This window comes from Cucumis melo, chromosome 8 (assembly GCF_025177605.1).
Source record: "Cucumis melo cultivar AY chromosome 8, USDA_Cmelo_AY_1.0, whole genome shotgun sequence".
NCBI classification, from domain to species: domain Eukaryota; kingdom Viridiplantae; phylum Streptophyta; class Magnoliopsida; order Cucurbitales; family Cucurbitaceae; genus Cucumis; species Cucumis melo.
The window spans coordinates 19848512-19865144 of NC_066864.1; the positions used below are offsets into that span (position 1 = coordinate 19848512).

Sequence of the window (16633 nt, forward strand, 5' to 3'; positions counted from 1 at the left end):
CCATTCTCCACGGATTGAAACCCGACCCACCCAACCGACCGCTCTCGAGCGAAATGCTCATCGGATCAGCGTCTCCTCCGCCTGCGAGCAGTTGTCAAGCGGCCGCGTTCGGTCTCCGCCATCACCCGAACCCGAAAACTCGACCCGTGCGTTCGAGACTCCAACACCGCGTGAAGTCGACCCGATCCGTGCCTCTTCTCCGCGACCTGTGTCGCACCCATCCGTGTCGAGCCGCACCTGCACCGCTAGCCGAGCCGCACGCCTGCGTGAGCCGCGTGCGCCCCTTTCGAGCTGCGCCTTCTGCCGCAAGCCGCGCCGCATCCCAGCCCAGCCGTTTCACCTCCAGCAGAGCCGCCAATCGATTTTATCCTCTCCAGCCGAGTCAGCTGAGCCGCCAAGCTCCTTTTTGCCCTATTTTGACCCATTTTTGGTAAACCTCGATAGGTTTGATTTTGGTTTTAATCTATCTAGCTAAGGTTATTTTGACCCTAACTAAGTTGATTGTCGGATTAAATTAACTATAGTTAATTGGAAGCCGAGCTGGGAGTTTGTCCAACTAAGTCCAAACCGAGTTCGGTCTTGATCTTGGGTAAGTCACTTCAAGTGGATTTTTGGACCTAAATTCTTTGAGTGTTAAATTATTAAATTGTGGTTTCCTAACCATTTAGGACTTTCGCTGCTTGGGGAGCGTGTTTTTATTGCTAGAACTTGTTGAGCAACCTCCACGTAAGAGATTATACTACTAGACCTACGAGTAGAATTAAGAGATCGCATACATTCTTAGTCATGCACATTGATGACTAGACTGCATAACGGCATGACAATTAATGAGGATATGATATGACATAATGATATGATTTGACATGATGATATGATTTGACATGATGATATGATGTGACATGATGACATGATGATGCTATGTTACGTGTATGCTATGGTTAGGGTGCATGTTAGCTTATCCTATTAGAGTCGTACTTGGATGGGTGTCATTCGGGATCACCACCTATTTAGGACTGTGTAGTCCAACGAGACTGCCAGTATGACATTGATATAGACATGATTCGAGTGATTCGATGGGATCCTCGCAGCCCGATTGTCTTAGTGTTTCCTCCGGGTACGCTACAGACCAGTTTGTCCTAGGTGTTCCTTTCGGTCACCGAAGACCAGATTTTGTTCCTATGGGATCACATGTTGCACATGTTCGGGAACGTGCCAGTTCTTGGGTACCATTTTCAGGACTATAATAGGAAGTTAACAGACACCTAGTGGGACTAGTAGTGGGTCCCTTACTGAGTATTTTATACTCACTCTTTCCATTTCATTTTTTTTTCAGGCAGAGGTAGAGGTAAGGGCAAGGGCAAGCTGGCGAACGACCAGAAGTGACTGTGGCGAGCCATAGGGATCTTATGCTTCCACTTCATGTCGTAGTTCAGGCTTTAACGCTTCATTTTAGTCTATTCTTTATTCGTTGTTTTATTTCTTTAAAATTAGATAGGGCCCGAGTTAGGATGTTATTTTTCACTTATCTCTAATTGCAGTTGTTTAAGCTTTTAAATATATTTTTTTTGCGGTTTTGTTTCATTCTATCCAAACTTTACAAATTTCATTTGTCTTTTAAAATTTGTAATGGTTTCGACTTAGTATAAGGAGTTGAGTCGTTACAATAATAATATATTCATTTATAGATGTGATGATCTGTTATTTTACCATTCGAATTTTTGTCAAATTATGAATGCAATTTGTTAAATTAACTATTTTTCCTAATTTATGTCATCAATAGGGATGTTTTGAAATTTAAGTTGGTTAGGTATTCAAATCAATAAAACTAAGCTTAGGTATTTAGCAAAAAAAAAAATTAAGTTATATTATTTTCTTTAAATAAGGATTCTTATTTATCGATCTTTTTATTTTTATTAATTATTAATTGTTAACTATTAATTTATTTGTAAAAATATCCTTCAAATTAGGTAAATGTATAATTATTATGTTAACAATTAATGCAATTGTTGTTTACAGCCTGTATATTAAAAATCTCTAACGGTTTCAATCCCATATCATAATTTCTATCGAAATTGTAAGATATTTCTAGTAAAATTCTACTTGTTAACAAGGTAAGAAACATTCAAAATCTAATTAACCAATAAGCTATGATTTAAGTATGCATATTACACTTAACTTCTCTTTTTCTTTCTTACACTTTTTTATTTCGTTTAATTTTTTTTGAGGTATGGGATATGAAATTGTGTTGATGCTTAGTTTTTCTCTTATAATACATTATTCTCACCTCTCAATCAAAAGAATAATATCACATGACAACATTTTCTTTCAATTTAATTTAATTTTTATGAGATTGTTGTAACTCAATAATTTCCCTTATATATATTATATTTTTTCACAAAAATAAAAATACAACTACATAATTTAATTTTTTTTTCTTTTGGTCCAAAATTGTATTGACCCATGGAGAAAAGAAAACCGATTCACTAATTTCACCTATATATGAGATGGTGTAGGTGAATAGAGATACTAATGATCTACGTGATTTTGAATGATATATAATCCGTGAATAATTCTCAAATTAATAAAATAGTTGAAGGTGAAAAAAGTTTGAGAATAAAAGTAGGTGAACAAACATGATTTTGCAAACATATACACAACCCACAATTTTAAAAAAAATCATTGGATAATTTAGTTTTGGTGTTAATTCTTTATTTTATATACACATATATACACACACATAACAAACCATTATTTTTCATAAAAATCACCAAACTCTTGGTATAGTTAATTAATTAAAATTAATAATAAAAGTATCACCGTCTTTTAAAAAGTGTTCATTTCATTGTATCAAAATAGCAAAAATGAAAAAAAGAATCATTAAGTCTAACTTTTTCACGCTTAGGCATTCATATTAGTTTTTGGTATTCTGTAAACATATCATGTTACAAATATATTGTAATACCCCAAAAATTTTTAAAACTTATTATGGGTATTACATTAAGTGAAATTGGAAGTTATAGAATTTATTTGGTGTTAGATTAATTAAAATTAGAAGTTAAGGAATTTATTTGGTGTAATGTGTTGGATATATATACATGCGTATGTATATTAATAAAAGATTTTGGATTTTAGTAGAAATTGTTATTAATTATGAGATGAGAGTCTAGTATTCCAAGTTGTTTGAAGATTAGAACTTTCGAGGAGAAAGCTTCTTAAATGAGGAAAGATTATAATGCCCAAAATTAAGATAATTTGGAGTTAATTATCTTAGTTTTGTTTAATTAGATTTAATTATAAAGAATAAAAAGAAGAAGAAATACGGCGGAAAGAAATCACAAACCAGAAAAGAAGAAATACGATGGAAAGATTTAACGACGTAAAAAACAATTGAAAAATAAGAAAGATGATGGAAAGAAATCCAGAGAAAGGCAAACCTGAAATATTTAAAAAATGACTAACTTCATGGGTTTTGCGGTAAATAATTTGGTGTTTTGTTACATTTATTTAAGTTTCCCTATAATGTATTACTTAATGATATAATTTTGAAATCTTATTAAAAATATATATAAGGTATTATTTAAGTATATAATTCTAAAAGGTTAGACTGCTTATTAATAGGATTCCATAAAAAATCTTATTCTACCCGTTTTTGCTATATTTCCAAACACTATCTCCAAAATTTGCAATTGGCAGGAGAAAATTACAAAATTGTGCTTACAAATTGTGTTTAGATTGGGCAACTCCTACGACCTCAACCTATAATGAAGCTGAGTCCACTTACTTACTTAGGGTCGCCCACCTAAACTTTGGCTCAACTATGTATCCTTAAGAAATCGAAGCCTCACCCCTCCCCTCCACACTTTTAATTTTCTATTCCCTAACCCATTAAATCTATTCTCTCTCCCAAGTCTCGGCGGTCGCCGTGTCGCCGTCGCCGTCACCATCGCTGCCGTTCCACTTCTCTCTCTCTCTTCTGTTCTCCCATCTCCTTCTCAATCCTCTATCTCGACTCTTCTCCACAGAGATTTTTTTTGTTCGAACCACACCGAGACCTTCTTCAGCTGCGAAGTTTCCTGAGGTGAAACAGAAGGATGAGGAAGCTAAAGTTTCACGAGCAGAAGCTTTTGAAGAAGGTTAACTTCTTGGAATGGAAGAGAGAAGGAGGTCACAGAGAAGCCCAAGTAATGCATCGCTATCACATTACTGGACGGGATGATTACAAGAAGTAACCCCCTTTCTTATATCTTCTATTTTCTTCCCTTTTCTTTCTTATATCGCTTTTAATTTGATTTCATTTAGGTATTCGAGCTTGTGCCGTGGTGTTCAGAAGCTGGTCACAATGCTGAAGAAGATGAACGAGAAAGACCCTTTTCGATTGGAATTGACCGAGAAGCTCCTCGAAAAGCTGTGAGTTTTTCCTCCTTCTCGGTTTAGTTTCTGAGAAACTAAATTTCCTACAATACATTAAGCAAGTTTCTTGCGTGTTTGTGTATAATTCCTTTTCATTTTATTGTCCAATTTTGTTGTTTTCTATTTAATTCCAACGATGCTTTGAAATCTTCTACTCCTGGTTTAAACGATTGGCTTTTATGTTTCCTATGGATCTTGCGATCATTGTTCACAATTTTAGTGATGAGAAAAAACTTGTAGGCATTGTATTATCCCATTTTGATCCCTGCTGACTTCTCCTCGTTCTAACAATACAAAAAGTTAACTTATGACTTTCAGAAATTGCATTACGTTTACTATCAGAAGTGAAAATGTTTTACAAATATAAAAATGGTTGCTAGGCCTAAGACTGCGTTACTTGAACATTGCGTGCCATAAAACAACTCATCTGTCTATTTTAGTTGGCTTAAAGTATCCATCTTGTATAATTAAATGGTCCACATTTTTGGTGTTTGCTAATTTTTTGGGAAAACATGAACAAATTGCTGATCATGTTTCTCTTATTCCCAACGCTCTTAATTCTTCTGTGGGAGTTTCTAGAATGAAAGGTCTTTTTCTTGGTTCCTGTGCGAAGAAGAGAGCTCGTTTGGATCGACTTTTCAACTGTTTGTAAATACTTTTTTTGCGGTTATAAACACTTATTCAAACACCTAGAAAGTCAAATCCAAACACACCCTTAAACACTAGTTTTCAATTTTACGTTTGCACCTACCAATTAAAGAAAATATCAAGGGTTTTGTTTGGATACCACCTAACAAGAAAATACTCAAGAACACTAAAATATAGAATTATATGGAAAATATATTGAAAATGTGCTCTAATATCATAAGAACAAGTGACGAGCTAGCCTCTAACCTTTCGAGAGGGCCTTCTCCATAATTCCCAACTAAGGAAATCCCATAAAGTTCTTCACCCCACATCTCAACCCACTACCTCTATTTATACTAAGCCCGAACAAGCTTACTATCTAATTACTAATATCTCCCTTCTAATAACCATACTAATATTCTACTAATAATGCTATTATCTCTTAGAGGTCTTACAGTTCCTGTGGACTAATCAATACTTTCTCTCTCTCTCTCTAAACTTTCAATACTTTTTTTTTCTATCTAATGCTTAAGCCATTTTAAACCCAAAGTCTTTTGGCTCAATGTTTCTAGAATTTTTTTTTGTTTCAAGTTGTCTAAGGTTCTGAGCTAATAGAGGGACAAGAAACTATCAATATTTATTATGGGCGATGGGTCCAAGGCTTTTTGCTTTTCTTTTCTTTGTTTTTTTTAGATTATTCGAGTCAGAGCGAATAATGATATGTTAATCTGAATAAGCTGAGATGAAGATTAATCAGTCAGTTATATGTAACCGTTTCTATTATCTTTTGGGGCTGTACTTGTAAACACTTTTTTTAGCACTTAAAAACTCAATCCAAATAAGTCTCTATCTATCATGCTCTCACCTTTTCTCTTCTACTTCTCTCATGAAAACAATATGCAGGTACAATATGGGTGTGATACCAACCCGACAGAGCTTGAATTTATGTGATCGCCTGTCAGTGTCATCCTTTTGCAGGTAATGGAACAGTTTGCAGAAAAGAATTCATTTCTACTTTGTACTGTTTCATGCTTTCTACTGTTGATAGCTTAATATTAACAATACTTTTAACTCTCAAAGTAGCAAAGTCCAATTGCCCTGGCAGTTGTCAACACTTCTTTTACTTTTGCTGCTTATCCTTTTTACCTCAAGACTGTTTTCCCTTTCTGTTTTCAGACGGAGGCTATCGACAGTGTTGGTACGTTTGAAGTTTGCCGAGCATTTGAGGGAAGCAGTTACATACATTGAACAAGGGCACATTAGAGTTGGTCCGGAGACAGTAACTGATCCTGCATTTCTAGTTACGAGAAATATGGAGGACTTCATAACATGGGTTGATTCATCAAAGATAAAGAGAAAGGTTCTACAATACAATGATCAGTTGGATGATTACGATGCTATTAACTGTTGAGATACTGTCCACGTTTTGTTTCTTTTTCATTATTTCATCTTTGTATGAATCTTTTCTCTGGTACTCTTATCGAAATGGCTATTTAAGGTAGCGTAAGTTTTGCCCTTTCTTTTCTAATCAATATATATAATTTTGCATCATATTTTGTAACAAGCTTGATATCTTAGCTTCATTGATGCCTCGTGGTTGGGGTTGATTCTAGATTATGTGTTCTTTTCTTTTTTCTTCTGGAAACTATCATCTTTTATTTAGTGTGATGGGATTGATATTTTAAGTGTTTAAATAAGTGTTTATTAGTGCTTTACTCAATCCATACTTCTCTTAGTCTACTTTTAGATTTTGTCTCTAGTTTGTTTGTATGTCAGTGAGAGGGATGGGAAAAATATTTGGATTTTTATGTTGGTGATAAATGGTTTCTAATGTTGATGCTGAAACTAATTATTGTTGATTATGGAAAATATTGAATGGTAAGCTCAACTTTTTGTCAATCAAATTGTTGTCAAGCATAACATTAATTTTCTTTTTTCTATTTGGCAAGTTTGACTCAACATTTGCTCTCTTAATATTTAAGGGTTAAATCTACGTGCCCTCTATTATATTTTAAGCACCCATATGACAAATGTCAATTTTTATATTAGAAAGGAAATTTAAAATCAATGAGTCCATGCATTTAAGGATCGTCACGGGGTTGGTCAGTAATTAGGATTATTGAAAATCGGATCGGGGTGCTGTTATTGTTTTATGTGGGTGGATTGTAAGATTGGAATTGGGCTCAGTTTGATTATTTTTATCTTTAACTATTATTCATACTAATTTTAAAGGGTTGATAAGAACAATAGCAAAATTAGAGGTTTATTTTGGATAAATGACAATTTTATTTTTTTGACAAAATAGCAGTGCCTTAAATGCCCCTATCTAATCGACAAATGTGGTTTCTAAATATACTTGTAATAGAGTCCACAAATACCCAATAATTAATACAAACTATGCATTCACACTTGAATATTCTAATTTCCTCCAAAAAAAAAAAAACATTTTTTGCAATGTACTAATCTTCTGCATGCAACCACTTCATATGCCATTCATTATTAAACTAAAATTTATCAAACTATTCTCCTCCGAAAATGAAATTTGAAAACGAATTGAAAGGAAATTGAACTTTTATTGTGGCTCTGATACCAATTGCTCAATGCTAACTGCAAAGAGAATTAGGATCGATAGATTACAAGAAGGAAGCAGTCAGAATATTAGGAGCTTAGGGTTTTAGAGCTCGATAATATTTCGCGATGTCCTTTGCATTAGAACTTGGAAGTCTATTTATAGACCCCGAATTTGAAACATAATTGAAATTTGAAAAATTAAAAGATAAAATCGAATCAGACAGGACGAACCCCTTATCTGATAAGATTTTAAAAAGATAAGATCAAATTAGACATGACATGACCCCTTATCTGATAAGATTCTCCTTTTGAAAGCTATATTAATTTATACAAATGAAAAAATAAATGATGGATAAGAATCCATCTTCGTACAACAACAATGTGGAAATTTTCTTCCACATAATAAACAACTATAATTTCATAACTTTAATAATTAAACATTTTCACTAACTACCATATTTATTATACATATTAATTATTATCATTATTATTATCTTTAAGTAAGTGAGAAGATATATCATATTAAGACTTTGTCGGCCATTGTTCCATATAAAATGAAGCTTTTTCTATATTTGTTGTCCTTTCTTGCAAGTATCCATTAATTGTATTCCCTACGACGGATTACTGACTGACCAACGGACTCACCGCACTTCATTTTTGCGACTTACGACCGGGACCATCAAACGTAGTCGAACACTTCATGAAATACATAATTTCATTTTAGCTCATGGACTTGGTCTTTATTGGCGCTTGTTGTCTTCAATTTTTTCCTGGATTTCTAGATTACAGAACAATATTTACAGAGTAAACTAGAATATTTACAAAAGTTTACTCATTAAGTACACTAGGGATGAGAATTTATATTTTCGTTTTTTTTTTGCTAATGTAGATATAATATATACAAAAAATAATTATAGTAATTTTGAATAGAAATCTTCTTTCAGAAGACTCTATATTGAACTTATTTTTCTTTTGAAACATGTTTTTTGATTCGGAGTTGAGTTCACATAGGCCGTGAGTTGAGAAATGGATCATCTAGATCATATTCTGGATCTACTTGTTCTTCGTCTTCCTGTATGGAAGAAGATGATGACTCAGAAGAAGAAAAAAATTTACTGTTGTTGATAATAATCTCTGGAAATCTGCATCAGTTGTGGCTTGTGCAAGTACGACAAGGAGTTTTGATTTGTCATTTAAGAACTCGTCATTCTTTCTTTGATCAATGTCTTGTAGAAATCTGTTCTCTGTGAACCATTCCTTTATGTGTTTGATGGTGGCATGCTGAAAATTGTATTTTTCCCACCATTTGATTTTTAGATTTTTAACCAACGTTTTGTATTGAAGATACGATGGTGTGTTGTAGCTCCAACAAAATGTCCATGGAATTTGAAAGTAGAGACAAAATCTCATTGAATTATGAAAAGAATTCTTTTGAATTGTTATTGAGAAATAGAAATATGATTCTTGAATTGGAGTTGGTAGAATGTCGTTTGTAAGACCAAAATTAGTCCACCATTGAATAAACCACAATGGAAAATTAATTTTTAAGGCGTTTTGACAAAAGGAAATAAACCATGAGTGGTTTCTATTTGAAAACCAAAATACTCTATACCAAGCTTTGATATAATCTTGGTATGAGAAGGATTGAGGAACAAAAGGTTTAGAAAGGGATTTTTCTGTAAAAATTCCTTGATTTCAATGAGTTGGATTGATTGCTTTAAAAATTTTAAATATTGAATAAACAATTTTTGAAGGATCGTTTTTTTCTGGAACATGAGTTATTTCTACAGACTTTGTGTCTACTAAAATAAACTTATAGAATTTTCTTGTTTTTCTAAGGTCTTTAGGAAGAAAATTAAAATCCTCTGGAAAGATTTTTGAAACTGTCTCTTCTAAAGTGAGAATTTGATATTCGGGTTCTATGATAGGATCATCAACAACGATAGACTTTTGAAAATAAGATTTGATTTTGGGTTTTGGCATAAACCGTTTATTGGGGGTGACAGCCTGAGAATAAGTTGTAGGAGGAGTAGAAGACTCATTATTGGATGAAGGAGAGGCAGGAGGCCTCATTTGAACGAATCCGCTAGAAGGACGGATAAGATTGGCCGATGGCCTAGGTGGAGTTGATGACTCCGTGGGAGACCCAATCTGTATGTCGGACGATCTTGATTTGGATCGGGTTACTGTGGTAAACCTTAAATCCATTGCATATTGATCTGCACTCATAGGTGAGGGTGTAGAATTAGAAGAAGAAGATGGGGATTGCCCTTTGAAGAGGTAGGTTTTGTTCTTCCTCTAGCACTTTTTTTTTCTGAACTCATTTTTCTTTCGAGAGAGAGTTCTTAGAAAGGAGAGAAATTTTTGGAGTTAGAAACTCCCTTGATAGATAATTAGCTAAAGGGTTTTGTTCTCCTTTTATGGGGCACAACTTCAAAATCAAAGCAAGACAGTATGACTCGCCATCTGGCAAAAATTTGTTTTGAGACAAGATTTTTTACATCTTTTTCTAATACAAATTTCGAGGCTCTCGAATTAGTTTTGATAATGAATTTTTTATTAATTAATTCACCTTGAAATTTTTAAACACAAAGAACTATTGCAAGTAATTCCTTTTTTAATGTTTGAGTTATTTTTTTGTGTGTCTTTCCAAATTCTTGAATGAAATCAGATTATTGATTCGGTCTTATCTAGACACTGTTTTAGGATTCCTCCATATCCGATATCAGAGGCATCAGTTTCTACGATAAGATTTGCTTTTGAATTAATTAAACTGAGGCAAGGGATTGATTTGACTAAAGACTTAATTTTTTGAACAGTTTGGGTATGATTGTCAGACCACGATTTTTGATTTTTCTTTAGCCTTTGATATAATGGTTTGCAAATGGGTTTGATATTTTGAATAAAATCAGATACATAATTTAGACAGCCCAAAAATATTTGAAGTTGGATTTTATCTAAGATTTGATCAGGAAAATTTGAAGCAAACTCAATCGATCTTTGAATGGGCTTAATTTTACCTAGATGGATTTCAAAGCCCAAAAGTCTTATTTTTGTTTCAAATAATTTGACTTTTAGTAGAGAGATTACCAAACCATTTCTTTTTATAATATCTATAAAAATTATTGACATGCTTAAAATGTTTTTCTATACTTGGAGAAAAAACTAAAACATCATCAATATAAACAATTGTAAAATCATGAAAATTATTAAAAATGTCATTCATAACTTTTTGAAATTCAGATGGTGCATTTTTCAACCCAAAAGGCATCACATTCCATTCGTATTGTCCGAACGGAACATTAAAAACCGTTTTATATTATCTTTTTCGAAAATTTGAATTTGCCAAAATCCGGATTTCATATCAAGTTTTGAAAATATTTTTGCATTTGCAATTCTTTTGAGTAAATCTTGTTTATTAGGAATTGGATACCTAATCCATTCCAAAACTTTGTTTAAAGGTTTGTAGTTGATTACTAACCTTGGAACTCCACGCTCTTTTTCAACGGCGTTGTTAACATAAAAGGCGGCACATGACCATGGACTTTTTGAAGGTCTTATTAAATTTTTATCTAATAAGTGTTGAATTTCTTTCCTGCAATGTGTTAGTAAATCTGAATTCATTTGAATCGGTCTAGTCTTTGTTGGAATATCCGATTCTTTAAACTCTTTTGAATATGGAAGATTAACAATATATCTTTTTCTTTCCTAAAATGCATTTGGTAAATTAGAACAAATTTCTTTTTCAATTTTTAATTGATTTTTTTATTCTATTTTGTATTGAAAATTCTTTCAAATTTTCTTCAATTCTTTTGTAATCAATTTCTTCTTTTAGAAAACTAATTTGTTTTTGTTTTCTTTTTATTTGCTCACTTTTCAAAACATTAATTTCTAAAAGTTTATGAGGTAAAATTGGAGTGATAAATTATAAAACCTTTGATACCTTTGCCACTTGGTCCACCGACTCTTCTTCGGTAGCTTAATTATCGTTTTGATTAGCATCTATGTCACACCCCCTCTTGGATCACCTGTTCTTGACCCGGAAGGTGGCGTGACGTCAACTGAAACTATCCACCTCTAGAACAAATTCAACTGACCCTTGACATGAAAACATAAAACATTTGCCAGCGAAAGTCTTTAACTTGATAAAAACTTTAAAACGGTAGTGTAACCCATCTGAAAATAACTTTTATAAATAAAAGGTTCAGTAAGAATAATTTTTACAAAACATAACTACATTTCCAACAAATCATTTTCTTTCATGTCGGAAGACTGATTGGCCTGACAACAGTATGTTCAGCACACTGACTCACAATCTGTACCTGAAAAGAGGAAAATATTTTGAAAGAGTAAGTCAAAAGACTTAGTGAGCAACATTTTTATAAAACAGGTTTTCATAAATAGTTTAGTATAAAACTAAAGCTTGAATAACATTTATCAATAAACAGTCATTCATAACATGATACTTGAAGACATTGAGCTTTAGCATAGCTTTTGGAAGACATTGATCGATAGCCATAGGCAATATTAAACCTCTGCGTCCTAAGACGGAATAGTTGATAGGAAACAACTTTCATTGTAATCCTCCTCTTTTAAGGCATAAAAATATACCCTTCATGATGGCCCATAAACTATAGGCTCGTCTGCCTTACCATCAGTATGGAGTTAAACACACGTATACAATAGGTCTCATGAAATATTCAGGCTAGGATAAAACATATTAAAAGAATATTGAAACATTTCCTTTGCTTTCATAGCATGTCAATAAATCATTCAACATAGCATAGTTTTGAGAAATCAGTTCAATAAACACTTCTCATAAAACATAGCTTTAAAACAATAACTTAGAAATAACTTGTATAGCTTGAAACCATGTTTAAATAATAGCTTTTAAATCAATGTGTTACTCACAATACTCAAACTAATACTTGGCCTGAAAATCCTTTGAAGTCTCCCTATCCTAAAAAATCCACATTTAATCCTTAATTAGTCCTTTGGTCATGAAAATATCCAAAACTTTCCTTAAAATTCCCAAAAATAGCAAACCATCCCAAAATAGCCTAAAAATCCTTTCGATACTTACTGACATAGTTGATGAGGCTTGTCGTGTGTGCATGGCCTGGGGGCCTTGCCGCATGCTAACCTCACAATGAGGTGTCGCGTGCGTTCTGGCCGCCTGCGCAACGCTCCCCTCGCGTGCCTTCCGTTGTGCTGCGCGCACAACCCTGCACACTAACTTCTTCTCGCAAGGTCATGCGCGTTAACCTCTTCTCGTAACCTCTTCAGACACTTGGATTTAACTTTTAGTTAATTGTCATAAGTTTGCTATGTAGCTTGCTCAAAATGTCTAGCCTTGTCAAAATAACCTCTATGGTCCTTCTCGCATAGCCTTGACCGCCCAACCAAAATGCCCAATGTCCCTTGACAAGCCTAAACACCTAGTGTCAATGCATTACTAACCTCCAAGCCTTTCTCGCGTGACAAGCTCCTCACCTAACACCAAGCCACCAAGCCTTCTCGCCTAACCTCTCAAGACTCAAAATAACCTCTAAGTGACAGTCTTTCTCGTCTAATGACACTCATTTAGAGGTTCTTTATGCTTAATGCACAAGCAACAAGCTTTAGCCACTTACCAAACCTAAACGCCTACTAACCTCTTTAGAGTTTTTCTTCCTTCTTTTGGCCACTCAATACATAAGCAAGATAACCTCCAAAATGCCTAATGACACTTGCTTAGAGGTTATTTCCATTCTTTTAGCCATCTACACACCACCAAAATAACCTCTAAATGCCTTGCTCTTAAGCCCCAACACCCAACCAAAATTTCCTCTTTTTCTAACAACCATGACACACTTTTATGTCATTTTTATCCTTAACTTCCTTTAATACTTAAACTTCCAACCGCTTCAAAGAACTTAAATTTTCCAATGGTCGTAGAAAAACTGAAGGTTTCACAATCTAGCGACGGGACCACAACTGTATCAACGACATCAATGTCAGGGTCTTCGTATGTAGCCCTATCCTCACCACCTTCTTTTACCTGGTCTCGTCGTCGTTGGTGTCTCTATATTTTGATTGAGGATTATGAGACACACTCTAAAAGAAACAGAAAATTACATCAAACATAGACAATGTAGAATCGATCAATTGAACATTAATTAATTTATTAATTAAAACAAAAGTGAAAACATTACAGAATTATACCGCGACTAAGACCGCGAGCAACTTCATTTCTTCATGGCCGAATTCGATCGTAAAGGTGGACTCTATGCGAAATAATCTAGAGTCCATGTAGTCCAATTTTAACTTCATATCGTCGAGCCTAGAGTCCAAGCATCTCGTACTCGCTTCTGCCTCAGGCTCTGACATATTGAAGGGCCACCAATGTTTGAAGCAAAGTCATTAGGGTTATCCTCATGAGGATGTGTATGTAGTGGAAGGTTAACGCTGGGTAGGAGGATGGGTAGGAAGTTGAAGTGAATGCTGGCCATCTAGATGGGAAGGGAAATTATCTCGTCTCAAAGGGGAGCATCAGGGATATCCTTGTAACCTTTCCTAGAAGGGATGTCGAGAACCCAATCATGGTATGGAAGCTCCAAATTCGTAGGCTAAATTGGTTGTATACAAGTCTAAATTCAGAACATCAAACAACAACTATAAGTTATTAAATCCTAGACCATAATGTGATAGTGAAATAACAAAAGAAAAAAGGACTTACCGTTTGGGACCTAAAGACTTGTGACTTAAGCACCTTCAACCCAAGTGAGTAAGTACAACTCCATCAAATGAAGGGATGAGAGCTCTACTCAGTGGAATAAATTTTAAACAAAACCATTACTCAATTTAATTTGGATTTTCAAAAATACCATACATTAGAAAAAGGAAAACTTTCATAAATGTAACAAAATACCAAACTATTTACGGCCAGTGTAACAAAGCCCATAAAGTTAGTTATTTTTTAAATATTCCAGGTCTGCCCTTCTATCTTTCTTCTTTTCCTCGCGATTTCTTTCATCGTCTTTCTTCTTTTTCTTTTTTTTTTACTGCGATTTCTTTCCATCGTATTTCTTCTTTTCTTCTTTTTTTCTGCTACGATTTCTTTCCATCGTCTTTCTTCTTTTATGATTCTTTTTTTATGTCGTTTAATCTTTTTATCATATTTCTTCTTTTCTTCCTTTTTTTTGCTGTGATTTCTTTCTATCGTCTTTCTTCTTTTTCTTTTTATTTACGTCATTTAAATTTGGGTAACCAAATCTAAACGACCGTATACAAAAAATAGCAAAATCTAAAAGATCATGTATAAAAATTTTTGAAAAAAAAATCATTTAGATTGGAGTAGCCAAATGTAAACGATCGTGTAAAAAAAGTAAAAGATCGTGTATAAAGAATCTTGAAAAAAATCATTTAGATTGAAAGAGTTAAATGTAAACGATCGTGTAAAAAAAATAAAAAATCGTGTATAAAGAATCTTGAAAAAAATCATTTAGATTGGAGTAGCCAAATGTAAACGATCGTGTAAAAAAAAAATAAAAAATCGTGTATAAAGAATCTTGAAAAAAATCATTTAGATTGGAGTAGCCAAATGTAAACGATCTTGTAAAAAAAGTAAACGATCATGTACAAAAAATAAAAGATCGTGTATAAAGAATCTTGAAAAAAAAATCATTTAGATTGGAGTAGCCAAATGTAAACGATCGTGTAAAAAAAAAATAATCGTTTAGAGAAATCTAAACGACCGTGTACCAAAAGAATTAAAAAAATCGTGTACCAAATTTTGAAAAAAAATCGTTTAGATTTGGGTCCTCAAATCTAAACGACCGTGTAATCAAATTTAAACATAACCAAATTAAATGATCGTGTAACAAAATTAAACGATAGAATTGAAAAGATAAATTGTAGTAATATCTAAACGATCGTGTACCAAACAATAACCAAATCTAAATGATCGCAAATATATTATGCGCGTTGTTGATGGCGTGGTTGACGAGACATTTTTTTATATTTTACACGATGTGCCTCTGGGCTTTTTTCGTTTTTGGAATTGTAGTGTAAATACTTTGCTGCTTTGTTATACTTTTGAAAAGACCCCTTAGAAAAACAATTACAGAAATAAAGAGAACAGAAACGTACTTACTCTCGTTGAAGCCTTTGTATCTACTAAAAACTCCAATATTCAGACACCACCACTTGGAGACCTTTCTATTTTTTGAGAATGAAATTGGTTTGTGGGAACAAAAAATTAGAATGAGAATTTTGGTTTTAGAAAACCACTTCTTCAGGATGAAGAAGATGGAGTTAAGAGATTTTTGGGTTACGTGAGAGAACCACCCACGTTTTCTATATAATTAATTTAATTTAAAATAAATAAATTAAAATTAAGTAATTAATCTAATCTAAATTAAATAATTAATTGAATCATATTTAAATGAATATCTCTCGTATAACCTATAGTTTTAATTTAATTAATTTAATCAAATAAAATTAAGATTAATTTTCATAAATATAACAAAACACAGAAATATTTATGACTTGTGTAACAAAATCAAAAAGCCCATGAAGCTGATTATATTTTTTAAATATTCTAGGTTTGCTCCTCCTTTCCATCTTCTTTCTTCTGTGATTTTTCTTTTTCTTTGCAATTTTTTTTCAAACTGTTATTTGGTTCAAGATCGTGTACCAAATATTAAAGATCTATTTTTTTTTTAATTTTCTTTCAAACTGTTATATGGCTGTTCAAGATCGTGTGCCAAATATAGAAGATCATGAAAAACAATCGTTGGAATTAGGTAGTTAAATCTAAACGATTGTGTACAAAAGATAGCCAAATCTAAACGATCATATATAAAAAATCTTAAAAACAATTGTTTACATTTGGCTACCCAAATCTAAACGATTGTGTACCAAAAAAGTCTTTAAAAAAATCGGTTAGATTTGGCTCCCCAACTTTAAACGATCAAATTTAAACGATCGTATACCAAAAATTAAAAAAAAATCATTTAGATTTGGCTAGCCAAATTTAAATGAT

The 16633-nt window shown here is 33.1% G+C and overlaps 1 protein-coding gene across 1 annotated transcript; it reads left to right on the forward strand.

Moving 5' to 3' along the window:
• Nucleotides 1-3700: 3700 nt before the first annotated feature.
• On the forward strand, nucleotides 3701-6588 carry LOC127150525 (uncharacterized). The gene is made up of 4 exons (XM_051088395.1): nucleotides 3701-4225; nucleotides 4300-4407; nucleotides 5941-6015; nucleotides 6214-6588. The coding sequence occupies exons 1-4, from the start codon at nucleotides 4092-4094 to the stop codon at nucleotides 6446-6448; spliced, it is 552 nt and encodes a 183-aa protein (XP_050944352.1). The 5' UTR covers nucleotides 3701-4091; the 3' UTR covers nucleotides 6449-6588.
• The last annotated feature ends 10045 nt before the right edge of the window (nucleotides 6589-16633 follow it).